Raw genomic sequence first — 26979 nt, forward strand, 5'->3', positions numbered from 1 at the left:
AGGTGAGGCGTACAGGTGAGGCGTAACGAGGGCAGGTGAGGCGTAACGAGGGCAGGTGAGGCGTAACGAGGGCAGGTGAGGCGTAACGAGGGCAGGTGAGGCGTAACGAGGGCAGGTGAGGCGTAACGAGGGCAGGTGAGGCGTAACGAGGGCAGGTGAGGCGTAACGAGGGCAGGTGAGGCGTACAGGTGAGGCATAACGAGCGCAGGTGAATAAATCTGTGATGTCACCACCTGACAGGAAGGAAACGGCGCGTTCTTCTGAGATTTATGAGGATGCTGCTCCAGAAAAGACTAAATGTTCTCACTTTAAGGCTCCTAAAGTTAATCCAGCCACCAAAGACCTGGCACCTCTGACTGGGTCAGAACCGGGAGCGGCCGGCCCAGTTCAGGTAGAGCCGAGCCGTGTTTGATCAAAGCTGTCAGCAGGTCTGAGGTCAGATCATCTGTTCGCAGGGAGCTGCTGCAGAGGGACGAGGCCGTGCTCCGACACCTGCTGCAGCAGGAGCTGAGGAAGGCGGAGTCTCTGAAGGCCGCCGAGGCCAAGGTGGCCAAGCTGAGGGAGCAGCTGCAGGCGTCCGAGAAGATCGTCAGCGCCAACCGGATGCTGCTGAAGAAGCTGCAGGAGCAGGTGAGGCTGTGGTCCAGTCACATGATCGGGCGGAGCCAGACACAGCAGCCACTGACACGTCTGGGTTCTGTACAGGTGCAGCGGGTCGAGCAGCGCGTGTCCCTGAAGAAGACCGTGGCGGTCCGTCTGGAGCAGGATCTGGTCCAGGCTCAGCTGGCTGCCGGCCGAGGACCCAAACGCACCACTGAGCCCGGCCACGCCATGGTGAGACCCTGCTGTCAGGCAGAGGAGGTTCAGGGTCCGACGGCTCGGTTCTGCCGCCGCTGGTCTCAGATTAGCCTGTTTGCATCCTCTGAATTCAAACACAAATCTATTGATCTGCTTATTGATCGGTCTCTGCTGTTTCAGAACTGAACTCTGAACTGGTTCCTGTTTGGTTAGAACTGGACTCTGAACTGGTTCCTGTTTGGTTTGAACTGGACTCTGTACTGGTTCCTGTTTGGTTTGAGCTGGACTCTGAACTGGTTCCTGTTTGCTCTGAACTGGTTCCTGTTTGGTTTGAACTGGACTCTGAACTGGTTACTGTTTGGTTTGAACTGGACTCTGAACTGGTTCCTGTTTGGTTTGAACTGAACTCTGAACTGGTTACTGTTTGGTTTGAACTGAACTCTGAACTAGTTCTTGTTTGGTGTGAACTGAACTGGTTCCTGTCAGAGTTTGAACTGGACTCTGAACTGGTTCCTGTTTGGTTTGAACTGAACTCTGAACTGGTTCCTGTTTGGTTAGAACTGAACTCTGAACTGGTTCTTGTTTGGTGTGAACTGAACTGGTTCCTGTCAGAGTTTGAACTGGACTCTGAACTGGTTCCTGTTTGGTTTGAACTGGACTCTGAACTGGTTCCTGTTTGGTTTGAACTGGACTCTGAACTGGTTCTTGTTTGGTTTGAACTGGACTCTGAACAGGTTCTTGTTTGGTTTGAACTGAACTCTGAACTGGTTCTTGTTTGGTTTGAACTGAACTCTGAACTGGTTCCTGTTTGGTTTGAACTTAACTCTGAACTGGTTCCTGTTTGGTTAGAACTGAACTCTTAACTGGTTCTTGTTTGGTTTGAACTGGACTCTGAACAGGTTCTTGTTTGGTTTGAACTGGACTCTGAACTGGTTCCTGTTTGGTTAGAACTGAACTCTGAACTGGTTCTTGTTTGGTTAGAACTGAACTCTGAACTGGTTCCTGTTTGGTTTGAACTGAACTCTGAACTGGTTCCTGTTTGGTTTGAACTGGACTCTGAACTGGTTCCTGTTTGGTTTGAACTGAACTCTGAACTGGTTCCTGTTTGGTTAGAACTGGACTCTGAACTGGTTCCTGTTTGGTTTGAACTGGACTCTGAACTGGTTACTGTTTGGTTTGAACTGAACTCTGAACTGGTTCTTGTTTGGTGTGAACTGAACTGGTTCCTGTCAGAGTTTGAACTGGACTCTGAACTGGTTCTTGTTTGGTTTGAACTGGACTCTGAACTGGTTCTTGTTTGGTTTGAACTGGACTCTGAACTGGTTCTTGTTTGAACTGAACTCTGAACAGGTTCTTGTTTGGATTGAACTGGACTCTGAACTGGTTCTTGTTTGGTTTGAACTGGACTCTGAACTGGTTCTTGTTTGGTTTGAACTGGACTCTGAACTGGTTCTTGTTTGGTTTGAACTGGACTCTGAACTGGTTCTTGTTTGGTTTGAACTGGACTCTGAACTGGTTCTTGTTTGGTTTGAACTGGACTCTGAACTGGTTCCTGTTTGGTTAGAACTGGACTCTGAACTGGTTCCTGTTTGGTTTGAACTGGACTCTGAACTGGTTACTGTTTGGTTTGAACTGAACTCTGAACTGGTTCTTGTTTGGTGTGAACTGAACTGGTTCCTGTCAGAGTTTGAACTGGACTCTGAACTGGTTCTTGTTTGGTTTGAACTGGACTCTGAACTGGTTCTTGTTTGGTTTGAACTGGACTCTGAACTGGTTCTTGTTTGAACTGAACTCTGAACAGGTTCTTGTTTGGATTGAACTGGACTCTGAACTGGTTCTTGTTTGGTTTGAACTGGACTCTGAACTGGTTCTTGTTTGGTTTGAACTGGACTCTGAACTGGTTCTTGTTTGGTTTGAACTGGACTCTGAACTGGTTCTTGTTTGGTTTGAACTGGACTCTGAACTGGTTCTTGTTTGGTTTGAACTGGACTCTGAACTGGTTCTTGTTTGGTTTGAACTGGAGTCTGAACTGGTTCTTGATTGGTTTGAACTGGACTCTGAACTGGTTCTTGTTTGGTGTGAACTGAACTGGTACCTGTCAGAGTTTGAACTGAACTCTGAACTGGTTCTTGTTTGGTTTGAACTGGACTCTGAACTGGTTCTTGTTGTCATTTAATCTCTGAAGAACAGAGTAGAGGCGGACACGTTTGAGTTTCTGTGACCTGGGTCGACCGGTCCAGTCAGTCTGCATCATTTAACCAACTGTAGGAGCAGGCAGGTGCGCTGCCTGTGATGTCATACTAACCGTGTCACTTCCTGTCTCCACAGCCCAGTAAGCTGCAGCGTCTGGACGCGGCTCCCCGCGGTTCTGAGCGACACTTCGCCGAGCTGATCGCTCAGAAGCGCCGGCTGCAGCAGCTTGAGTCCGAATACGCCCTGAAGATCCAGAAGCTGAAGGAGGCTCAGGTCCTGCGCAACAAGGGAGCTCCACCAGAACCGCCGCCGGCGCCGGCCTCCAACCCCCCCTCAGAACCTCAAGTCCAACAGCTGCCCTCCTCCAGCCCCTTCCACCTCCCCCAGCCCTCCCTGCACGACCTGTCCCAGGACAAACTGACCCTTGACAGTGAGGACGTCCCCGAGGCCGATGACCAGGAGCTGGAACCTGCCCCCGCCGCTGCAGCCAGAGGCGGCCGCCGCCCCTCCCTCCGGCAGTCCAGCAACTCCTTCACCAAACCCCACCTGGATACGCCGAGCTCCGTCCCCGGTAAGGACGGCAGCAGTGCCAAGCCAGCCAAGACGGCAGGTGGCTCCGAGCTCCCCGCAGAGATGTTTGCGGGGCTGGACGTGGACGGCCTGAAGCGGCGGTACCAGCAGCAGGCCTGGCTGGGAGAGCTGCTGCAGGGGGAGCTGCTCAGGCTGGGGGGGGATGCGGATGTTGCCCCTTCTGCACAGGTGACCACTCACCGGGTCACTGCCTAATCAATGGCTCCAGTAATCGATTGATCAGTCATCTCCTGGGTTACCTGTCAGGATAAATGACATGATTACCTACAACTGTGTGTCTGATTCAGGTGGTCCCGCTGGAGTTGGAGACTGTGAGCCAATCAGGTGGCTCCGAGCTGAAGCCACTCCCCTTTGAGCCATATCACAGCCCTTTGCTGGTGTTCAGGTCGTACAGGTGAGCAGTGCTTCTGCTTTACTGCTTTACTTTACTTCTACTTCTAATGTAGTCGTCTAATTTGGATGCAATGACCTCACCTCTTCTCTGCAGGTTCAGCCCGTACTACCGGACCAAGGAGAAGTTACCGCTGAGCTCTGTGACCTACAGCAACGCCATCGAAGCCAACAAATGTTTCTGCCGCTTTGACCTCACAGGGACCTGCAACGATGACGGCTGCAGATGGTCAGTCATCCTGCTGTTTTCCACCTGCTTCCTACCTGTTTTCCACCTGCTTCCTACCTGTTTTCCACCCCCCACCCCACATTTTCCTGCCTGCTTCCTGTCTTCTTATCACCTGCTTCCCGCCTGTTTTCCTCCCTCTTCCCTCCTGTTTTCCTCCCTCTTCCCGCCTGTTTTCCACCGTCTTCCCGCCTGTTTTCAGCTTTCTTTTCCACCCTCTTCCCGCCTGGTTTCCACCCTTTTCCTGCCCTCTTCCCGCCTGTTTTCCGCCGTCTTCCCGCCTGTTTTCAGCTTTCTTTTCCACCCTCTTCCCGCCTGTTTTCCACCCTCTTCCCGCCGGTTTTCCTGCCCTCTTCCCTACTGTTTTCCACACTCTTCCCGCCGGTTTTCAGCTTTCTTTTCCACCCTCTTCCTGCCCTTTTCCCGCCTGTTTTCCTCCCTCTTCCCGCCTGTTTTCCTCCCTCTTCCCGCCTGTTTTCCTCCCTCTTCCCGCCGGTTTTCCTCCCTCTTCCCGCCGGTTTTCCACCGTTTTCAGCTTTCTTTTCCACCCTCTTCCCGCCTGTTTTCCACCCTCTTCCCGCCGGTTTTCCTGCCCTCTTCCCGCCTGTTTTCCACCCTCTTCCCACCTGTTTTCCACCCTCTTCCCGCCCTCTTCCCGCCTGTTTCCTGCCCTCTTACCACCCTCTTCCCGCCTGTTTTCCACCCTCTTACCACCCTCTTCCCGTCCTCTTCCCGCCTGTTTTCCGCCCTCTTCCCGCCCGTTTCCCGCCCTTTTCCCGCCCTTTTCCCGCCCTCTTCCCGCCTGTTTCCTGTGTAACGTGCTCTCCTCGCTGCAGGCAGCACATGAGGAACTGCACTCTGTCTGGGAACCAGCTGTTCCAGGACATCCTGTCCTACAACTTGTCTCTGATTGGCTGTACTGAGAGTAGTTCTGATGAGGACATCGGTGCCGCCACAGGTTGGTGATTTCTCATGTCACAGGATAGTCCGATGAGTTCTGTTACTGTATTCTGCGGGCGGTTCTGAAAGTTCTGTGTTCTGCAGAGAGCTACATGAAGAAGCTGTTCGGTCCAAACAAAGACCGAATGGGCGTGGACCAGAAGGCTGTCCTCCTCGTCAGCAAAGTGAACGAAGGCAAACGCCACGGTTGGTGGAGCTTCCTTCTTTAACATGCTGTCACCAGGTTCTGGCCCGGTCATGTGACCCGTGTCCCTCTTTGCTCCGCAGTGCCTCCCTTCACCACCTGTAAGGAGACACGGAGGTGGAGGCCGAAGCCCTCGGCGCAGAGCGGCGACGCCCCCGTGGAGAGCGGCGATGAGACTGCAGCTGAACAGCTGATGCCTGCAGGTGAGAAACCTTTGGGCTTGAATCCGAAAGTGCCAAAAACGGTACTTCTGGTATCAAGGCTGCGACACAGATGATTTGATTCAACAGACCGAGATAGTTTTTTGTTCTCAGCCTCTGATTGGTCGGGTCAGTTTGAACAAAGGCGTGGGGCCGTTGTTGCTATGGCGAGTTAAACTAACCGCTAACACTGTTAGCGTTCCCCACTTCCTGTCTCTGTGGCTGTGAAACCCCGCCCCCTCATTTGCATAAAGAGGCAGAAAAACATCTTAGAAAATAAAAACTGGAAAATGGAAAAAGAAAACTTGGAAATAAACTGGGGAGAAAAAAAGATTAATTAATCTATAAATAAAGTAAATTACAAACATTAAATAAAATCTAAATAAGATAAAGAAGGGAATAAATGGATCAATATGATGTAAAGGAGAGTTAAACAGAAATAAGAAATATATGTTCCACATGAAAAAATAAAGTCTCATTTGATTTATTATTCATGTGAGAATATGGCAGCTTCAGGCCTCCGTACTTCAGTCAACCAGCAGGTTAAAAAAAACTCAAAAGATCTACCGTGATGATGCCTTAAAGAGGCCCCTCCCTCACACAGGCTCCTCCCATACACAGGCTCCTCCCATATACACAGGCTCCTCCCACACACAAGCTCCTCCCATATACACAAGCTCCTCCCATATACACAGGCTCCTCCCATATACACAGGCTCCTCCCATATACACAGGCTCCTCCCACACACAGGCTCCTCCCATATACACAGACTCCTCCCACACACAGGCTCCTCCCATATACACAGGCTCCTCCCACACATAGACTCCTCCCACACACAGGCTCCTCCCTCACACAGACTCCTCCCATATACGAAGGCTCCTCCCACACACAGGCTCCTCCCTCACACAGACTCCTCCCTCACACAGGCTCCTCCCATATACACAGGCTCCTCCCTCACACCGACTCCTCCCTCACACAGGCTCCTTCTACACACAGACTCCTCCCATATATCCAGGCTCCTCCCATACACAGGCTCCTCCCTCACACAGGCTCCTTCTACACACAGATTCCTCCCATATATCCAGGCTCCTCCCATACACAGGCTCCTCCCTCACACAGGCTCCTTCTACACACAGATTCCTCCCATATATCCAGGCTTCTCCCATACACAGGCTCCTCCCATACACAGGCTCCTCCCATATACACTGGCTCCTCCCTCACACAGGCTCCTCCCATATACACTGGCTCCTCCCTCACAGGCTCCTCCCTCACAGGCTCCTCCCATATATCCAGGCTCCTCCTACTCAGAGGCTCCTCCCATATACATAGGCTCCTCCCACAGAGTGTGTAGAAGAAATGACTCTTCTTCTTCTTTGTGTGACAGACGACGTCTCCGTGAGCAGCTCGCCCGCCGTGGACGTGTGCGTCACATCTGAGGACCGGCGGTATTTTGTCAGCGAGACGGACGACATCTCAAACCTGGAGGCGAGCGTCCTGGAGAGTCCGCGAGACACTCAGCTGTGGATCAAGCTGGCCTTCAGATACCTGAATCAGAGCGAAACGTAAGTGTCCAGCCTGGTGCCGGTTCTGGTTCTGATGCGCTGCCCGCTCACCCAGCTGCGGTTGGTTCCTGCAGATCTGCCGCAGAGTGCCTGGAGGCCGCTCTGAACACGCTGTCTCGTGCCCTGGAGAGTAACTGCGAGGACCCGGAGGTGTGGAGCCACTACCTGTCGCTGTTCTCCCGGCGGGGCAGCAGGGAGGAGGTGCAGGAGATGTGTGAGATGGCGGTGGAGCACGCCCCCGACTACCGGGTGTGGTTCAGTGTAAGTCCTCAGCTCCAACTTCACTGTTTGATTGTGTCATCATAAGCCCCGCCCACATTCAGAGATGGGGAAGGGTCATGTGACACCCTCCTCAGGCCGTGATGATGTCATCAACCTGTGCTCCTCCTCAGTACCTGAACCTGGAGAGCTCGTTCGAGGGGAAGGACTACGTGTGCGAGCGCCTGCTGCACTTCCTGTTGGCCGAGGCGTCCTTAAGGGTGACGGAGAAGCTGTCCTTCCAGCTGATGGAGGCTCTGCTGTTCAGGGTGCAGCTCAGTCTGTTCACGGGCCGGATGGAGAGCGCCCTGGCCCTCCTGCAGGTGTGTCATCGAGGTAGAGGTAGAGATTTGTGTTTGCTGTGCACAGAGAGGACTTCCTCCTGCTCAGGTCTGTCACCTGTCGGTCAGAGAGAAGCCGGTCCGGTTCTGTGCAGAACAGTGAGTGAGCTCAGGGTCAGCAGCAGTCTGTGGTGGCGGCCGTTTAGCTCCCGGCGTTGATGCTGTTGTTGTGGAACGGTTCTGGTTGTTCATACAGAACAAGCTTGCTAGCCTAGAGCAGAGCTAAAGCAGAGGAACAGCAGAGCTAGAGCATAGCTACAGCAGAGCTACAGCTAAAGCACAGCTACAGCACAGCTACAGCACAGCTAAAGCAGAGCTAAAGCAGAGCTACAGCACAGCTAAAGAAGAGCTAAAGCATAGCTACAGCAGAGCTAAAGCATAGCTACAGCAGAGCTACAGCAGAGCTACAGCACAGCTAAAGCAGAGCTACAGCAGAGCTACGGCACAGCTACAGCAGAGCTACAGCACAGCTACAGCACAGCTACAGAACAGCTAAAGCAGAGCTACAGCACAGCTACAGCAGAGCTAAAGCACAGCTACAGCAGAGCTACAGCTAAAGCACAGCTACAGCACAGCTAAAGCAGAGCTAAAGCAGAGCTACAGCACAGCTAAAGAAGAGCTAAAGCATAGCTACAGCAGAGCTAAAGCATAGCTACAGCAGAGCTACAGCAGAGCTACAGCACAGCTAAAGCAGAGCTACAGCAGAGCTACGGCACAGCTACAGCAGAGCTACAGCACAGCTACAGCAGAGCTACAGCACAGCTACAGCACAGCTACAGCACAGCTACAGCAGAGCTACAGCACAGCTACAGCACAGCTAAAGCAGAGCTAGAGCACAGCTAAAGCACAGCTACAGCACAGCTAAAGCACAGCTAAAGCAGAGCTACAGCAGAGCTACAGCAGAGCCACAGCAGAGCTACAGCACAGCTAAAGCACAGCTACAGCACAGCTACAGCACAGCTAAAGCACAGCTACAGCACAGCTAAAGCACAGCTACAGCACAGCTAAAGCACAGCTACAGCACAGCTAAAGCACAGTTAAAGCAGAGCTAAAGCACAGCTACAGCAGAGCTACAGCACAGCTAAAGCAGAGCTAGAGCACAGCTAAAGCACAGCTACAGCACAGCTACAGCACAGCTACAGCAGAGCTACAGCAGAGCTACAGCAGAGCCACAGCAGAGCCACAGCACAGCTAAAGCACAGCTACAGCAGAGCTAAAGCACAGCTACAGCAGAGCTACAGCAGAGCTACAGCAGAGCTACAGCACAGCTACAGCACAGCTAAAGCACAGTTAAAGCAGAGCTAAAGCACAGCTACAGCAGAGCTACAGCACAGCTACAGCACAGCTAAAGCAGAGCTAGAGCACAGCTAAAGCACAGCTACAGCACAGCTACAGCAGAGCTACAGCACAGTTAAAGCAGAGCTAAAGCACAGCTACAGCAGAGCTAAAGCACAGCTACAGCAGAGCTACAGCACAGTTAAAGCACAGCTAAAGCACAGCTACAGCAGAGCTAAAGCACAGCTACAGCAGAGCTACAGCAGAGCTACAGCAGAGCTACAGCACAGCTAAAGCACAGCTAAAGCACAGTTAAAGCACAGCTACAGCACAGCTACAGCAGAGCTAAAGCAGAGCTACAGCACAGCTACAGCACAGCTAAAGCAGAGCTACAGCACAGCTACAGCACAGCTACAGCACAGCTAAAGCAGAGCTACAGCAGAGCTACAGCAGAGCTACAGCACAGCTACAGCACAGCTAAAGCACAGCTACAGCACAGCTAAAGCAGAGCTAAAGCAGAGCTACAGCACAGCTACAGCACAGCTACAGCACAGCTACAGCACAGCTACAGCAGAGCTACAGCACAGCTAAAGCAGAGCTATAGCACAGCTACAGCACAGCTAAAGCAGAGCTACAGCAGAGCTAAAGCAGAGCTACAGCACAGCTAAAGCACAGCTACAGCACAGCTACAGCACAGCTAAAGCACAGCTAAAGCACAGCTAAAGCACAGCTAAAGCAGAGCTAAAGCAGAGCTAAAGCAGAGCTACAGCACAGTTAAAGCACAGGTAAAGCACAGCTAAAGCAGAGCTAAAGCAGAGCTAGAGCAACTGACTTCAGAGTGAACGCTTTACGATCCAGAAACAGGAAGTAGAATCAGAAACAGTGTCGCTGTTGTTCGTTTACACGCTCACACTGTCAGAGATCCAGTCCGAGTCAACACTGCGGGTGCAGCCTGAAGGCAGAGTAGAGCAGAGTTGGCTGTCTTCAAACCAGAAGTCAGAGCTCGTAGACTAAACTGGATAATAATAAAATAATGTGATTACACCTTATTAAGCTGCTGCTGTAGCAAGGAGGAGGTGAACAGAGAGGTTCTGGGTGTGAGGGCAGATTTAAAGATGGCGGGGTGCCCTCATGATGCTGACAGAGCAACATGTTGTGAGCTAATGAAGCGTCACATGTGGCCTGTTTTCTGCCTTCTGCTCAGCAGAAAGCAGCAGAGCTTTAAGGTCTTCTGATTGGACGGTTAAATGTGTGCTGTGGTCATTTCAGAACGCTCTGAAGTCGGCTCAGGACCTGAGCATCGCTGACCACCTGACAGCTGCTGACCGGGCGCTGCTCTGGCTCTCCTACATCCACCTGACGGAGTTTGACCGGCTGCCATCCAGCCTGTACGACCCGGCCGAATCTGGCCCGGCCCGACTGGTCAGCAGAGAGTCCTTCCTGCTGCCCTGGAGGACGCCAGAGGACATCAGCACGCCGCCAGACATCCTCATCGCTGTTTTCCAGGGTAGGAAGCGGCTCCTCCTCCTCAGAGGAAGCACAGCAGCCTGTTATTTCAATCTGACCCGGTCCGAACTCTCATGTGTGGTTGTTTCCTGTAAGATGGCGTCCATCAGTGCAGCGAGGAGTCCGTGTCTGAGAGCGAGAGGACGCTGGCGTGCATGCCGCTGCACACCAACCTGATCTCCCTCTACAAGCTGCTGCAGAGGTGAGCTGGAGGCCGTTTAAAACACCTGAGACTCAGAAAACTGTCCACTAAACCTCTCAGAAGCTTTAACGTATGTTTGGGAGGTTGAACCAGCTTCTTCTGCGAGTTATCTTCCAATCTGAGGCCGATTAAAGCGGTTTAAAGCAGTCTGTAGCCTCAGCTTCTGCCCTGATGATGGTGACGGCGTGTCCCCGCAGGTACGATGATGGCGTCTCCCTGTGCGAGTCTCTCCTGGAGTTCTGTCCCGAGTCGTGCACCCTGCGCGACGCTCTGGCCGAGCTCCACATCAGCAGAGGGAACCCAGAGCAGGCGGTCAGCATGTGGCTGCACGCCCTGGCAGAGTGTCCTCACAACGCTCAGGTGTTCTACCACTGCTGCAGGTTCCTCACGGCTCAGGTGAGTCCCCTGGGTGTTGCATCTGCTGGTTCCCTTCAGTTTGAGAACTGAGAACTTTGGTGTCATCATAAAAACCTGAAACCCGGTTGCAGGTTGAATTCAGAATGTGTTTTCAGACCAGCTGCTGATACCAAAGCTGCTGAGCTTCTGTTTTCCAAAAGCAGCACAGAAACAGGCCGCTAGTCATGTGTCTGAACTCCATAAAACTCCATAAAACCGCCTTCTCTGTCTTAAAGGGGAACTCCGGTATTTTTAAACCTAAACCTAGCCTCCCCCCCCTCTGCAGCAAAGCTCATTCACTCCGGTAAGAACGTCCATCTTACTCAAAGTCGTCGTTCACGTTGTCTAAATCTGATAAATATCCTGCTATGTTGCACAAAACTATCAGCAGCAAACTCTGTGTGAAGTTAGCCGACTGTCACAGAGCACGGAGTGAATAAACTGTGCTGCAGGGGGGCGTGTGGATGAAGTGGTCCCAGTAGAGTGCCTGTGTAGAAATCCCTCCGTTAGCTCTCCTATAGCTGCAAGTAGCCACATAACAGCAGCTATGAGCTAACAGAGCTATGAGCTAACAGAGCTATGAGCTAACAGAGCTCTGAGCTAACAGCAGCTATGAGCTAACAGAGCTATGAGCTAACAGAGCTATGAGCTAACAGCAGCTGTGAGCTAACAGAGCTATGAGCTAACAGCAGCTATGAGCTAACAGAGCTATGGGCTAACAGCAGCTCTGAGCTAACAGCAGCTATGAGCTAACAGAGCTATGAGCTAACAGAGCTATGAGCTAACAGCAGCTATGAGCTAACAGCAGCTATGAGCTAACAGAGATATGAGCTAACAGAGCTATGAGCTAACAGCAGCTATGAGCTAACAGCAGCTATGAGCTAACAGCAGCTATGAGCTAACAGAGCTATGAGCTAACAGCAGCTATGAGCTAACAGAGCTATAGCACACGTTCATTCATTCATTCTTCTTAAAGTATTGGTGAAATAAAGACAGATAATGCCTTATTTAGAGGCTGCATCCTCTAAGCCCCGTTCTCTCCGTTATATGGATCTCCAGTTATCTAAATATCTTCTGAAGGACGCCGACTTTCACCAAACTGTTCTCAGTGAGCAGATGAACGTATTTCATGCCAGAAATAAGGTTTAAAAACACCGGAGTTCCCCTTTAAATGATAAACAAAAATAAAACTTCATGAAAACAGAGTCGCTCCATCTCACATCAGAGTTCATGCTGCTGCTGGTTTATTGTTCTGATATTCATCGTTTCATCTTACCAATGATAAGCAGCGATAGGCTCCGCCCCTGATAGCCTTGAAAAGCAGGTAAACAACAACTGAATGGAACAAAACTCCAAATTCAAGCTTTGATTCATTTAAGGGGGGCAGACATTTAACAGAGGTGCAGAACAAGTACAAATGTCTCTGAGAAGATGAGAAGAAAAAGGTGCTCTGAAGCCCCGCCCCCTCAGGTGTCCTCCTGACTCTTCTTCTCTGTTTCAGGACAAGTCCAGCGCCATCCCTCCTCTGTTCCGTGGCTTCATCCTGTCACTCTGCGAGGACGAGCAACGTAACGGCACACCTGTGGACGTCCTGCGGTACGTGAAGCTCCGCCTCCTCTCTGCTCATGTTCTGTGTGGTTCTGAGACACGGTCTAAGTGGTTCTGGTTCCTCTGCCTACAGTCACATCCTGGGTTTCCGTGGCGAGGAGCTGCTGAGCCGTCCGGTCATCAGGAAGGAGCTCCAGGAGCAGCTGAGTCAGCAGATGTCCTTCCTGCACCTGCTGCACTGGTGCGTCCTCACCTGCATCTTCTGTTGATGATGTCATCGCTCACTACTTCCTGAAAAAGTTCAATCTGAACAGATTTTCAGATATTGATCATTATACCAGATCATTAAAGTCAGAGTAGAATATCGGTGTGTTGATGATGTCATCTGATGATGTCACTTGTGCTGCTGCTGAGGTGTCGCCGGCTCCTGATTGGCTGCAGCTGAACGGTGTGTGTGTTTGCAGTCGGTGGATGTGGCTGCATAGCCCCGTGGAGGCGGCCGTGGAGGCGTTTGAGCGGGCGCTGGGATCCTCGCTGCAGCTGCAGGAGCTCCACACGCTGTGGACTGAGTGAGTCTCCAACCTTCACCTGCTCAGGTACGTCCTCAGCTCTGCCCACTCACCACCTGTCTCTGCTCTCACCTGTCCCAGCTACCTGCTGTTCAGCTGCAGCCCGCAGGCCTCCGCAGCCTCCAGGAAGCTCTTCTCAGATCTGCTTCAGCGCTGTCTCAGCACGGTTCCGACCCGCCTGGAGCTGCCCTTCAACCCTGCAGAGTTCTGGAGCTGCTACCGCTTCCACAACAAGGTAAGACCGACCCGACCGGGTTCATGGCAGAACCACAACCTCTGAGGTCTCTCATGTATTCGGTCCATAATGATGTTCCCCCTGCAGGTGGTGAGCCTGTACCTGAGAGGTGTGCCACAGTCCCAGCGTGCTCTGGTTCTGGAGAGGCTGCGATACACCATGCCAAACAACACCGAGCTGGGCCTCAGGTACACACACACCTGCTGTGCTCAGAACAGGTATGGGCCGCACGGCAACCATCATCTGTAACATAACTACCTCTGACGTTGGTTAGTTGGTTAGTCAGCTCCTCTGACGTTGGTTGGTTGGTTAGTCAGCTCCTCAGACGTTGGTTAGTCAGCTCCTCTGCAGTTGGTTAGCTGGTTAGTCAGCTCCTCAGACGTTGGTTAGTTGGTTAGTCAGCTCCTCAGACGTTGGTTAGTCAGCTCCTCAGACGTTGGTTAGTTGGTTAGTCAGCTCCTCTGACGTTGGTTAGTTGGTTAGTCAGCTCCTCAGATGTTGGTTAGTCAGCTCCTCAGATGTTGGTTAGTTGGTTAGTCAGCTCCTCAGACGTTGGTTAGTCAGCTCCTCTGCAGTTGGTTAGCTGGTTAGTCAGCTCCTCAGACGTTGGTTAGTTGGTTAGTCAGCTCCTCTGTCGTTGGTTAGTTGGTTAGTCAGCTCCTCAGACGTTGGTTAGTTGGTTAGTCAGCTCCTCAGACGTTGGTTAGTCAGCTCCTCAGACATTGGTTAGTTGGTTAGTCAGCTCCTCTGTCGTTGGTTAGTTGGTTAGTCAGCTCCTCAGACGTTGGTTAGTTGGTTAGTCAGCTGGGCCTCAGGTACACACACACCTGCTGTGCTCAGAACAGGTATGGGCCGCACGGCAACCATCATCTGTAACATAACTACCTCTGACGTTGGTTAGTTGGTTAGTCAGCTCCTCTGACGTTGGTTGGTTGGTTAGTCAGCTCCTCAGACGTTGGTTAGTCAGCTCCTCTGCAGTTGGTTAGCTGGTTAGTCAGCTCCTCAGACGTTGGTTAGTTGGTTAGTCAGCTCCTCAGACGTTGGTTAGTCAGCTCCTCAGACGTTGGTTAGTTGGTTAGTCAGCTCCTCTGACGTTGGTTAGTTGGTTAGTCAGCTCCTCAGATGTTGGTTAGTCAGCTCCTCAGATGTTGGTTAGTTGGTTAGTCAGCTCCTCAGACGTTGGTTAGTCAGCTCCTCTGCAGTTGGTTAGCTGGTTAGTCAGCTCCTCAGACGTTGGTTAGTTGGTTAGTCAGCTCCTCTGTCGTTGGTTAGTTGGTTAGTCAGCTCCTCAGACGTTGGTTAGTTGGTTAGTCAGCTCCTCAGACGTTGGTTAGTCAGCTCCTCAGACATTGGTTAGTTGGTTAGTCAGCTCCTCTGTCGTTGGTTAGTTGGTTAGTCAGCTCCTCAGACGTTGGTTAGTTGGTTAGTCAGCTCCTCTGATGTTGGTTAGTCAGCTCCTCTGCAGTTGGTTAGCTGGTTAGTCAGCTCCTCAGACGTTGGTTAGTTGGTTAGTCAGCTCCTCAGACGTTGGTTAGTCAGCTCCTCTGCAGTTGGTTAGCTGGTTAGTCAGCTCCTCAGACGTTGGTTAGTTGGTTAGTCAGCTCCTCAGACGTTGGTTAGTCAGCTCCTCAGACATTGGTTAGTTGGTTAGTCAGCTCCTCTGTCGTTGGTTAGTTGGTTAGTCAGCTCCTCAGACGTTGGTTAGTTGGTTAGTCAGCTCCTCTGATGTTGGTTAGTTGGTTAGTCAGCTCCTCTGCAGTTGGTTAGCTGGTTAGTCAGCTCCTCTGCAGTTGGTTGGTTGGTTAGTCAGCTCCTCTGATGTTGGTTAGTTGGTTAGTCAGCTCATCTGTCGTTGGTTGGTTGGTTAGTCAGCTCCTCTGACGTTGGTTGGTTGGTTAGTCAGCTCCTCTGACGTTGGTTAGTCAGCTCCTCTGCAGTTGGTTAGTTGGTTAGTCAGCTCCTCTGACGTTGGTTGGTTGGTTAGTCAGCTCCTCTGACGTTGGTTGGTTGGTTAGTCAGCTCCTCTGTCGTTGGTTAGTTGGTTAGTCAGCTCCTCAGATGTTGGTTAGTTGGTTAGTCAGCTCCTCAGATGTTGGTTAGTTGGTTAGTCAGCTCCTCTGGCGTTGGTTAGTTGGTTAGTCAGCTCCTCTGATGTTGGTTAGTTGGTTAGTCAGCTCCTCAGACGTTGGTTAGTCAGCTCCTCAGACGTTGGTTAGTCAGCTCCTCTGACGTTGGTTAGTTGGTTAGTCAGCTCCTCTGTCGTTGGTTAGTTGGTTAGTCAGCTCCTCAGATGTTGGTTAGTTGGTTAGTCAGCTCCTCTGGCGTTGGTTAGTTGGTTAGTCAGCTCCTCTGATGTTGGTTAGTTGGTTAGTCAGCTCCTCTGCAGTTGGTTAGTTGGTTAGTCAGCTCCTCAGATGTTGGTTAGTTGGTTAGTCAGCTCCTCTGTCGTTGGTTAGTTGGTTAGTCAACTCCTCTGCAGTTGGTTAGTTGGTTAGTCAGCTCATCTGTCGTTGGTTAGTTGGTTAGTCAGCTCCTCTGATGTTGGTTAGTTGGTTAGTCAGCTCCTCTGCAGTTGGTTAGTTGGTTAGTCAGCTCATCTGTCGTTGGTTGGTTGGTTAGTCAGCTCCTCTGCAGTTGGTTGGTTAGTCAGCTCCTCTGCAGTTGGTTAGTTGGTTAGTCAGCTCCTCAGACGTTGGTTAGTCAGCTCCTCTGCAGTTGGTTAGCTGGTTAGTCAGCTCCTCAGACGTTGGTTAGTTGGTTAGTCAGCTCCTCTGCAGTTGGTTGGTTGGTTAGTCAGCTCCTCTGATGTTGGTTAGTTGGTTAGTCAGCTCATCTGTCGTTGGTTGGTTGGTTAGTCAGCTCCTCTGACGTTGGTTGGTTGGTTAGTCAGCTCCTCTGACGTTGGTTGGTTGGTTAGTCAGCTCCTCAGACGTTGGTTAGTCAGCTCCTCAGACGTTGGTTAGTTGGTTAGTCAGCTCCTCTGACGTTGGTTAGTTGGTTAGTCAGCTCCTCTGTCGTTGGTTAGTTGGTTAGTCAGCTCCTCTGATGTTGGTTAGTTGGTTAGTCAGCTCCTCTGCAGTTGGTTAGTTGGTTAGTCAGCTCCTCAGATGTTGGTTAGTTGGTTAGTCAGCTCCTCTGTCGTTGGTTAGTTGGTTAGTCAACTCCTCTGCAGTTGGTTAGTTGGTTAGTCAGCTCATCTGTCGTTGGTTAGTTGGTTAGTCAGCTCCTCTGATGTTGGTTAGTTGGTTAGTCAGCTCCTCTGCAGTTGGTTAGTTGGTTAGTCAGCTCATCTGTGGTTGGTTGGTTAGTCAGCTCCTCTGCAGTTGGTTGGTTAGTCAGCTCCTCTGCAGTTGGTTAGTTGGTTAGTCAGCTCATCTGTCGTTGGTTGGTTGGTTAGTCAGCTCCTCTGCAGTTGGTTGGTTAGTCAGCTCCTCTGCAGTTGGTTAGTTGGTTAGTCAGCTCATCTGCCGTTGGTTGGTTGGTTAGTCAGCTCCTCTGCAGTTGGTTGGTTAGTCAGCTCCTCTGCAGTTGGTTGGTTAGTCAGCTCCTCTGCAGTTGGTTGGTTAGTCAGCTCCTCAGGCGTTGGTTAGTTGGTTAGTCAGCTCCTCAGACGTTGGTTAGTTGGTTAGTCAGCTCCTCTGCAGTTGGTTAGTTGGTTAGTCAGCTCCTCTGCAGTTGGTTAGTTGGTTAGTCAGCTCATCTGTCGTTGGTTGGTTGGTTAGTCAGCTCCTCTGCAGTTGGTTGGTTAGTCAGCTCCTCTGCAGTTGGTTGGTTAGTCAGCTCCTCTGCAGTTGGTTGGTTAGTCAGCTCCTCAGACGTTGGTTGGTTAGTCAGCTCCTCAGACGTTGGTTAGTTGGTTAGTCAGCTCCTCTGCAGTTGGTTAGTTGGTTAGTCAGCTCCTCTGATGTTGGTTAGTTGGTTAGTCAGCTCCTCAGACGTTGGTTAGTCAGCTCCTCTGATGTTGGTTAGTTGGTTAGTCAGCTCATCTGTTGTTGGTTAGTCAGCTCCTCTGCAGTTGGTTAGTTGGTTAGTCAGCTCCTCAGACGTTGGTTAGTCAGCTCCTCTGATGTTGGTTAGTTGGTTAGTCAGCTCATCTATCGTTGGTTAGTTGGCTAGTCAGCTCCTCAGACGTTGGTTAGTTGCTTAGTCAGCTCCTCAGACGTTGGTTAGTTGCTTAGTCAGCTCCTCAGACGTTGGTTAGTCACCTCCTCAGACGTTGGTTAGTCAGCTCCTCTGCAGTTGGTTAGTTGGTTAGTCACCTCCTCAGACGTTGGTTAGTCAGCTCCTCTGCAGTTGGTTAGTTGGTTAGTCAGCTCATCTGATGTTGGTTAGTCAGCTCATCTGTCGTTGGTTAGTCACCTCCTCAGACGTTGGTTAGTCAGCTCCTCTGCAGTTGGTTAGTTGGTTAGTCAGCTCATCTGTCGTTGGTTAGTTGGTTAGTCAGCTCATCTGTCGTTGGTTAGTTGGTTAGTCAGCTCCTCTGCAGTTGGTTAGTTGGTTAGTCAGCTCCTCTGATGTTGGTTAGTTGGTTAGTCAGCTCATCTGTCGTTGGTTAGTTGGTTAGTCAGCTCCTCTGATGTTGGTTAGTTGGTTAGTCAGCTCATCTGTCGTTGGTTGGTTGGTTAGTCAGCTCCTCTGTCGTTGGTTGGTTGGTTGGTTAGTCAGTGCCTCAGACGTTGGTTAGTTGGTTAGTCAGCTCCTCTGATGTTGGTTAGTTGGTTAGTCAGCTCATCTGTCGTTGGTTAGTTGGTTAGTCAGCTCCTCTGCAGTTGGTTAGTTGGTTAGTCAGCTCCTCTGACGTGCCTACATCACATTTGGTGACGCCACTCTTAACATCTTTGTCGGATCACCTTCCTCCGAGCCGAACCAGAAATGAACCCAGGCCTCGTCTTAACGCAGCCGGCCGTGTGTTACTCTGGTAGTTTTGTTGCTGTTGTGACGTTTCGTGACATTGTCTCTGCTTGTTGCTCTGTAGGTTGTTGGTTCAGGAGTGGCAGGATGGAAACTTGGACCAGCTGAAGTTCCAGGCCCGGATGCTGATCAGCAGCGCTCCGAAGTGTGTGTCCGGCTGGAGAATGTGAGTAAATGCAGAGAGCACATCCCATAATGAGACCAGAACCAGAACATTTGTTTGAGAACGGCACTAGTTTGATGTTCTGGGTCAGATCAGTTTTTGGGATTTGTTGGGAGCAGAAAGGGACCGAGCCGGCTCGGTGACAGCTGACAGTCTTTGTTCTGTTTCTGTGCAGAGCCATTGCTGTGGAGCGGCAGCTGAAGGAGCGAGGAGAGGTGAGTTGGGAAGAACATCCCATTTCCCGTTCTGCATCTCCTGCTCAGTCATTTCATCCAGTCTGAGAAAGAAACTGGTCGGACTGGAATCAATCAGCAGAAGTTGTAAACGTTAGCCTTTGGACCAGTCTTACCAGTCAACTCTGATTAGAAAAGCTCTATACAAACGATCAGCCTCGATGCTTCGTTTAACTCCCACCAACATGTTCTGCTCAGCGGTCAACCCACAGCTTTTACTGTGACACAACATCCACACGAATGTGCTGCGTTTGTTCAGCTTCATTTGATGGAAGAAACCAGAGGAAACAACAAGGAGCAAAATCAGAGAAAAAGAGGCATAATGTCTCAAGTTTGGGAGCATTTAAAAGAAAAGAAAAGAGAAAATACTGAACAGTGTGTCCGTTATAAAAGCCAGTTAGCTTAGCACGCTAGCACATCGTCAATGCTACAGCATCTCAGCAGAAAGCAGCCAGTTCACAAAAAGAGTCCACTGAGCAGAACAAACACAAGGGAACATTTAACGTTAGCATTTTAATGGAAAACAGTTGGCTTGTTATCTGAGAAGGAAGCTAGCAGAGAACAGAAGGAAGCTAGCGGAGAAGAGAGGGAAGCTAGCAGGGAACAGAGGGAAGCTAGCAGGGAACAGAGGGAAGCTAACAGGGAACAGAGGGAAGCTAGCAGGGAACAGAGGGAAGCTAACAGGGAACAGAGGGAAGCTAGCAGGGAACAGAGGGAAGCTAGCAGGGAACAGAGGGAAGCTAGCAGGGAACAGAGGGAAGCTAGCAGGGAACAGAGGGAAGCTAGCAGGGAACAGAGGGAAGCTAGCAGGGAACAGAGGGACGCTAGCAGGGAACAGAGGGACGCTAGCAGGGAACAGAGGGACGCTAGCAGGGAACAGAGGGACGCTAGCAGGGAACAGAGGGACGCTAGCAGGGAACAGAGGGACGCTAGCAGGGAACAGAGGGACGCTAGCAGGGAACAGAGGGACGCTAGCAGGGAACAGAGGGACGCTAGCAGGGAACAGAGGGACGCTAGCAGGGAACAGAGGGACGCTAGCAGGGAACAGAGGGACGCTAGCAGGGAACAGAGGGACGCTAGCAGGGAACAGAGGGAAGCTAGCAGAGAACAGAGGGAAGCTAGCAGAGAACAGAGGGAAGCTGAGGCTCATATTGTAAAGCTTCAGCCTGTCAGCTCTTAATGTGAACTAATATTCTGAGTTACATCAAGGTCCTACCAGAATAAAAACGTCTCATTTTATCAGACCGTGTTGTATTTCTAAAATTTGACAGTTATTATTGTGAAAGTATTTTTTATCCGATTAATCGACGTAATAATCGATAACCTGAATAATCATTTGCTGCAGCTCTGCCACGATCAGAGTGACTGGATTAGGACCTTTTCTGAACTCCTGTTTCGTGTTTAAAGTTTATTACCAAGTTCCTCTCTGTGATGTCATCACCTTAAAGTGTGTGACTGTCTGCATCAGAACCGTTGTATCGCAGGCCCGAATCCTCGTCTGTTCTAAGAAATGAACTGTTCGTTCAGAACTGAACGCAGTGTCTGTGAACACACGGCTGTTGTCAGAAAGTTGTTTTTATGACGGCCGTTGTATCAGAGGGGGAGCTGCAGCCAATGAGAGCGCAGGAAACCGTGTCAGTTTGGTGAGGAAAGCTCAGGACAGAGCAGAAGTTCTCTGACTGGATGAAAGACTCCGTTTGACCTGAACTGATGGTGTTTCTGAAGCTGGTCTCTCTCTGCAGGTGTTACCTGCATGCACAGTAGCAGGTGTGACCAGGCCGTGTGTTGTTGTTCTGATGCTGCGGCGTCCCGTCTCTTCTTCTTCTTTTATTTTGTCTGTGTTGTCTTCTAGATGCGACTTCTGTATCAGCAAGCCCTCCAAACCCTCCCTCTGTGTGCCGCCCTGTGGAAAGATGTAATTCCCTCTGTAACACACACACACACGTGCACTCACAGCAGGCTACAGTCACTCGCCTCACGGGTCTGCTGTGAAAGCACTTCCTGGTAATTGCAGTGATGTCAGCAGGTCCGGACTCAGATGGTCAGCACCAACATAGAAATGAGAGTCAAACATCAGGAAACTCGTTTAATTTGATATTCAGGTTGTGGGGCGCATGTTGGATGTTTGACCACTCTAAGAGGGGTGTCACCTCAGATTACCTGAACAGGTGAGTTCTGTGTGAAGTGAAGTGTGTGTGGAGTGAACGTGAAGTGTGTGCGGAGTGAACGTGAAGGGTGTGCGGAGTGACCGTTAAGGGTGTGCGGAGTGAAGGGTGAGGGGAGTGAACGTGAAGGGTGTGCGGAGTGACCGTTAAGGGTGTGCGGAGTGAAGGGTGTGCGGAGTGAAGGGTGTGCGGAGTGAAGGGTGTGCGGAGTGAACGTGAAGGGTGAGCGGAGTGAACGTGAAGGGTGTGCGGAGTGAACGTTAAGGGTGTGCGGAGTGAAGGGTGAGCGGAGTGAAGGTGAAGGGTGAGCGGAGTGAAGGTGAAGGGTGAGCGGAGTGAAGGTGAAGGGTGAGCGGAGTGAAGGTGAAGGGTGAGCGGAGTGAACGTGAAGGGTGTGCGGAGTGAACGTTAAGGGTGTGCGGAGTGAACGTTAAGGGTGTGCGGAGTGAACGTTAAGGGTGTGCGGAGTGAACGTTAAGGGTGTGCGGAGTGAACGTTAAGGGTGTGCGGAGTGACCGTTAAGGGTGTGCGGAGTGACCGTTAAGGGTGTGCGGAGTGAAGGGTGTGCGGAGTGAACGTGAAGGGTGTGCGGAGTGAACGTGAAGGGTGAGCGGAGTGAACGTGAAGGGTGTGCGGAGTGAACGTTAAGGGTGTGCGGAGTGAAGGGTGAGCGGAGTGAACGTGAAGGGTGTGCGGAGTGAACGTGAAGGGTGAGCGGAGTGAACGTGAAGGGTGTGCGGAGTGAACGTGAAGGGTGTGCGGAGTGAACGTGAAGGGTGTGCGGAGTGAACGTGAAGGGTGTGCGGAGTGAACGTTAAGGGTGTGCGGAGTGAACGTTAAGGGTGTGCGGAGTGAACGTTAAGGGTGTGCGGAGTGAACGTTAAGGGTGTGCGGAGTGACCGTTAAGGGTGTGCGGAGTGAAGGGTGTGCGGAGTGAACGTGAAGGGTGAGCGGAGTGAACGTGAAGGGTGTGCGGAGTGAACGTTAAGGGTGTGCGGAGTGAAGGGTGAGCGGAGTGAACGTGAAGGGTGTGCGGAGTGAACGTGAAGGGTGAGCGGAGTGAACGTGAAGGGTGTGCGGAGTGAACGTGAAGGGTGTGCGGAGTGAACGTGAAGGGTGTGCGGAGTGAACGTGAAGGGTGTGCGGAGTGAAGGTGAAGGGTGTGCGGAGTGAAGGTGAAGGGTGTGCGGAGTGAAGGTGAAGGGTGTGCGGAGTGAACGTTAAGGGTGTGCGGAGTGAACGTTAAGGGTGTGCGGAGTGAACGTTAAGGGTGTGCGGAGTGAACGTTAAGGGTGTGCGGAGTGAACGTGAAGGGTGTGCGGAGTGAACGTGAAGGGTGTGCGGAGTGAACGTGAAGGGTGTGCGGAGTGAACGTGAAGGGTGTGCGGAGTGAAGGTGAAGGGTGTGCGGAGTGAAGGTGAAGGGTGTGCGGAGTGAAGGTGAAGGGTGTGCGGAGTGAACGTTAAGGGTGTGCGGAGTGAACGTGAAGGGTGTGCGGAGTGAACGTGAAGGGTGTGCGGAGTGAACGTGAAGGGTGTGCGGAGTGAAGGTGAAGGGTGTGCGGAGTGAAGGTGAAGGGTGTGCGGAGTGAAGGTGAAGGGTGTGCGGAGTGAACGTTAAGGGTGTGCGGAGTGAACGTTAAGGGTGTGCGGAGTGAACGTTAGATTTTAAAACGTTGAGACTGAAGTCGATATTCTGACCCTCTCTGCTCTCCGTATTTTCACCTGCAGACATCCACACTGAAATTAGGTCTGAGATCAGATGTTATTGATCAGCTGAGGTGAAGTGACTGTAAACTGTTCTATCACCTGTATTCAGCATGCTCACCTCCCCCTCATCCTCACCCCCTGTGTCCCCCCCCCCCCCCGTGTCCCCCCCCTCCTTCTCACCCCCCCCCACCCCCTGCAGCGGCTGCTGTTTGAAGCAGCAGAGGGTGGAGCCTCGGAGCGTCTGCGGCGCCTGGTGGACTGCTGTCAGCAGGCGGGGGTCATGGTGAGCCTCGGAGGCATCGGCTCGTCGATGGCGAACGATCTGTGATCAAACTGATAATTGAACTGATCAGGAGGTGACGAGGTAAGGCGAACGCCCCCACCTCCTCCAGCCCCTCACCCTGCTGCGGTGTGGGCGGAGCTGCTCGTGTCCGTAAGTATCGACTGCTGAGTGACGCCTTTATCTTCATCACCTTTCTTTAGTGTCTCACCTTTCAGTTGGATTCATTTCCCTCCCTTTATGTTTCACTCACCTGAGGGGGCGGGGCCTGAGGGAGGGCGGGGGCGGGTAACCTGACATGTAACCCGACCCCCATGTGTCTGAGGAATCAGGACTTTAGTTTATTTAAACTGATCAGAGAGCAGCCGGGTTATTGATCGGGTATCAGTGCGGGGCGTGGCCGCCTGGCTGTGTAGTGTTTTCTGATTGGCTGAATGAGTGTGAGAGAGACTGCCACGGAAACGGAGATGCCGCGGGACGCTGCTGGACTGCTGATGTGCAATCTGTTGTCATGACGATGAAAGAGTATTGATCCGAAGGAGACGTCTGTCCTGCCGCTGTTGTTTTCTACTTGTTGATTCAAATGTTATTAAATTATTTTCTATAAACATGAAAAAGAGGCTGCTGAGTCGTTCTTGTGTCGGTTTGGTCATTTATTCACAGCGTGGAGGGACTCGCTCCCTTTACACGGGACAGGAAGCAGAACCTGCTTCATCATAACAGTGTTTAACAGCAGAGGAAGACGCTGAAGCTCAGAAACTGATTCATAAAAGCACATCCATGTTAAACTGATCACACGCATGGAAATGAAGTTAATCTGCTCTGAGGAGCCTGGTGACCTTTGACCTCCGGCTGACAGAGATGAGGATCAGATGGTGACCTTCATCCAGAAGTGAACCTGAAAACATGGATCACCAACCAGGCCAAAGAGGTTTGATTTATTTTAAAGTGTTCATAAACCCAAAAAAATATGAATAGAAGAGACAGAAATAGATCAAACTTATTTAAAACAGTCTGTTGCAATAAGTTCACCTGAAACCAGCTAACTTCGTTATTTTAAGTTTAATAAGTTTACTTCTCGGTGTTTTTACTCGCGTTCTTAAACCGGAAGCTGATCTGTCGGTGTTGTTTTGGTGGTTGGCTGTCACGTGACGTGCCATCGTCACACGGAACACGAGCAGGCAACATGGCGGCGGAGTCTGTGCTGAAGGTAAAAACACTGACACGTTAACGCGGACCGTGTCCGGACCAGTTGAGCCGGCCCGGGTTAGAGCCCGGGTCAGACCGGTATCCGCGTCCTCCCTGCCGGCGGCCTGCAGGCTGTAGGTTAGCCGCTGTTACTCCAACCCTCACAGCTGCTACAACGACATCACCGTCGGTTTAAACGGCTCCGAGAAGGCGGGTCACTGTCAGCCGCTGTCTGGTTCCGTCTGACCCAAAACCCTCCCGATGTTCTGGCTGTCAGTGGGCGCACGGCTAGCAGTGGTTGTTCTCATGGTAGCTGACAGGATGACGGGTCGGAAAGACCCTCCTGATTTAAACCTGGCCCGAACCAGGCCGGTTTGTTTCACGGCTGACGGAGACCCAAAAGAGCAGCTGCTGTCCGGCTTCAGATTGAAGCAGCTCCCGGTGCTGCTCCGGGTTACCCAGCTCTGACGGAAGCTAACGGCGGCTAGCAGCTAAAAAAGTTCCGTCAGGGTTCTGTGAAGGCTTAGGGACTAAACGGAGCACCAGTTTGTTCCCATCAAAGTTCCCGTTAAACTTTGGTTTGTTCCTTTGAAGTTCTGTCATGTCCTGTTAAACTTACTTTAGTTCCCATTCAACTTCTGTGGGTTCCCGTTCAGTAAGTTCCTGTCAGCCTTTAGTCTGTTCCCAAAGACAGTTCCCCTCGACTTTTGGTTGGATGTCATTAACTTTTGGTTGGATGTCATTAACTTTTGGTTGGATGTCATTAACTTTTGGTTGGATGTCATTAACCTTTGGTTGGATGTCATTAACCTTTGGTTGGATGTCATTAACTTTTGGTTGGATGTCATTAACCTTTGGTTGGATGTCATTAACTTTTGGTTGGATGTCATTAACTTTTGGTTGGATGTCATTAACCTTTGGTTGGATGTCATTAACTTTTGGTTGGATGTCATTAACCTTTGGTTGGATGTCATTAACTTTTGGTTGGATGTCATTAACCTTTGGTTGGATGTCATTAACTTTTGGTTGGATGTCATTAACCTTTGGTTGGATGTCATTAACTTTTGGTTGGATGTAATTAACCTTTGGTTGGATGTCATTAACTTTTGGTTGGATGTCATTAACCTTTGGTTGGATGTCATTAACCTTTGGTTGGTTAACTTTTGGTTGAATGTCATTAACTTTTGGTTGGATGTCATTAACTTTTGGTTTGATGTCATTAACCTTTGGTTGGATGTCATTAACCTTTGGTTTGATGTCATTAACCTTTGGTTTGATGTCATTAACTTTTGGTTGGTTAACTTTTGGTTGGATGTCATTAACCTTTGGTTGGATGTCATTAACTTTTGGTTGGATGTCATTAACTTTTGGTTGGATGTCATTAACTTTTGGTTGGATGTCATTAACCTTTGGTTGGTTAACTTTTGGTTGAATGTCATTAACTTTTGGTTGGATGTCATTAACCTTTGGTTGGTTAACTTTTGGTTGGATGTCATTAACCTTTGGTTGGTTAACTTCTGGTTGGATGTCATTAACTTTTGATTGATTAACCTTTGGTTGGATGTCATTAACCTTTGGTTGGATGTCATTAACTTTTGGTTTGATGTCATTAACCTTTGGTTGGATGTCATTAACTTTTGGTTGGATGTCATTAACCTTTGGTTGGTTAACTTTTGGTTGAATGTCATTAACTTTTGGTTGGATGTCATTAACCTTTGGTTGGTTAACTTTTGGTTGGATGTCATTAACCTTTGGTTGGATGTCATTAACCTTTGGTTGGTTAACCTTTGGTTGGATGTCATTAACCTTGGGATTGTTCCCATTAAACCTCGGTACGTTCCCATCCCATCGGTTTGCTCCTGACAAAGTTCCCGTTGCACTTGTTCCCTTTTGGCTGTGGTTTGTGTAAGACTCAGCAGAACTCTGGCTGCTGTGTACGGCCTGATGTTGGGCAGAACCTGTTGGTCAGAACCGGGACAGTTCTCTCACACTGTTGGGCAGAACCGGGACAGTTCTCTCACACTGTTGGGCAGAACCGGGACAGTTCTCTCACACCGTTGGGCAGAACCGGGGAAGTTCTCTCACACTGTTGGGCAGAACCGGGACAGTTCTTTCACACTGTTGGGCAGAACCGGGACAGTTCTCTCACACTGTTGGGCAGAACCGGGACAGTTCTCTCACACTGTTGGGCAGAACCGGGGCAGTTCTCTCACACTGTTGGGCAGAACCGGGACAGTTCTCTCACACTGTTGGACAGAACCGGGACAGTTCTCTCACACAGTTGGGCAGAACCGGGACAGTTCTCTCACACTGTTGGACAGAACCGGGACAGTTCTCTCACACTGTTGGGCAGAACCGGGACAGTTCTCTCACACTGTTGGGCAGAACCGGGAAAGTTCTCTCACACTGTTGGGCAGAACCGGGACAGTTCTCTCACACTGTTGGGCAGAACCGGGACAGTTCTCTCACACTGTTGGGCAGAACCGGGACAGTTCTCTCACACTGTTGGGCAGAACCGGGACAGTTCTCTCACACTGTTGGACAGAACCGGGACAGTTCTCTCACACTGTTGGGCAGAACCGGGACAGTTCTCTCACACTGTTGGGCAGAACCGGGACAGTTCTCTCACACTGTTGGGCAGAACCGGGACAGTTCTCTCACACTGTTGGGCAGAACCGGGGCAGTTCTCTCACACTGTTAGGCAGAACCTGTTGGTCAGAACCGGGACAGTTCTCTCACACTGTTGGACAGAACCGGGACAGTTCTTTCACACTGTTGGTCAGAACCGGGACAGTTCTTTCACACTGTTGGGCAGAACCGGGACAGTTCTCTCACACTGTTGGACAGAACCGGGACAGTTCTTTCACACTGTTGGGCAGAACCGGGACAGTTCTCT

At 50.9% G+C, this 26979-nt stretch overlaps 2 protein-coding genes across 5 annotated transcripts in view; both read left to right on the top strand.

The window, feature by feature from the left end:
* The window catches only part of LOC140307786 (zinc finger C3H1 domain-containing protein-like), a 35664-nt gene extending 12152 nt beyond the window's left edge, over window positions 1–23512 (top strand). For 2 of the 3 annotated variants that reach the window (XM_072386795.1, XM_072386796.1), the window contains exons 14-36: window positions 456–630; window positions 706–834; window positions 3127–3750; window positions 3870–3976; window positions 4070–4201; window positions 5035–5156; window positions 5243–5344; window positions 5426–5545; window positions 6927–7104; window positions 7179–7365; window positions 7497–7685; window positions 10248–10485; window positions 10581–10686; window positions 10884–11082; window positions 12584–12678; window positions 12764–12871; window positions 13095–13199; window positions 13281–13434; window positions 13522–13652; window positions 18410–18511; window positions 18684–18723; window positions 20594–20656; window positions 22815–23512. In XM_072386795.1, coding sequence (XP_072242896.1) covers window positions 456–630; window positions 706–834; window positions 3127–3750; window positions 3870–3976; window positions 4070–4201; window positions 5035–5156; window positions 5243–5344; window positions 5426–5545; window positions 6927–7104; window positions 7179–7365; window positions 7497–7685; window positions 10248–10485; window positions 10581–10686; window positions 10884–11082; window positions 12584–12678; window positions 12764–12871; window positions 13095–13199; window positions 13281–13434; window positions 13522–13652; window positions 18410–18511; window positions 18684–18723; window positions 20594–20656; window positions 22815–22943 — 3535 coding nt within the window. In that variant the 3' untranslated portion in view covers window positions 22944–23512. The remainder of the gene's footprint in view (window positions 1–455; window positions 631–705; window positions 835–3126; window positions 3751–3869; window positions 3977–4069; window positions 4202–5034; window positions 5157–5242; window positions 5345–5425; window positions 5546–6926; window positions 7105–7178; window positions 7366–7496; window positions 7686–10247; window positions 10486–10580; window positions 10687–10883; window positions 11083–12583; window positions 12679–12763; window positions 12872–13094; window positions 13200–13280; window positions 13435–13521; window positions 13653–18409; window positions 18512–18683; window positions 18724–20593; window positions 20657–22814) is intronic. The other variant, XM_072386797.1, reaches the window with a different exon arrangement.
* A 509-nt stretch (window positions 23513–24021) lies between these two features.
* Window positions 24022–26979, top strand: part of tbc1d15 (TBC1 domain family, member 15) — a 51226-nt gene continuing 48268 nt past the window's right edge. Inside the window, exon 1 of one of the 2 annotated variants that reach the window (XM_072386799.1) lies at window positions 24022–24105. In XM_072386799.1, the coding sequence (XP_072242900.1) occupies window positions 24082–24105 (24 nt within the window). In that variant the 5' untranslated portion in view covers window positions 24022–24081. The remainder of the gene's footprint in view (window positions 24106–26979) is intronic. The other variant, XM_072386800.1, reaches the window with a different exon arrangement.

The sequence above is a fragment of the Leuresthes tenuis genome, unplaced genomic scaffold, assembly GCF_036924035.1.
Source record: "Leuresthes tenuis unplaced genomic scaffold, fLeuTen1.0.hap1 SCAF_5, whole genome shotgun sequence".
Classification (NCBI taxonomy): Eukaryota; Metazoa; Chordata; class Actinopteri; order Atheriniformes; family Atherinopsidae; genus Leuresthes; species Leuresthes tenuis.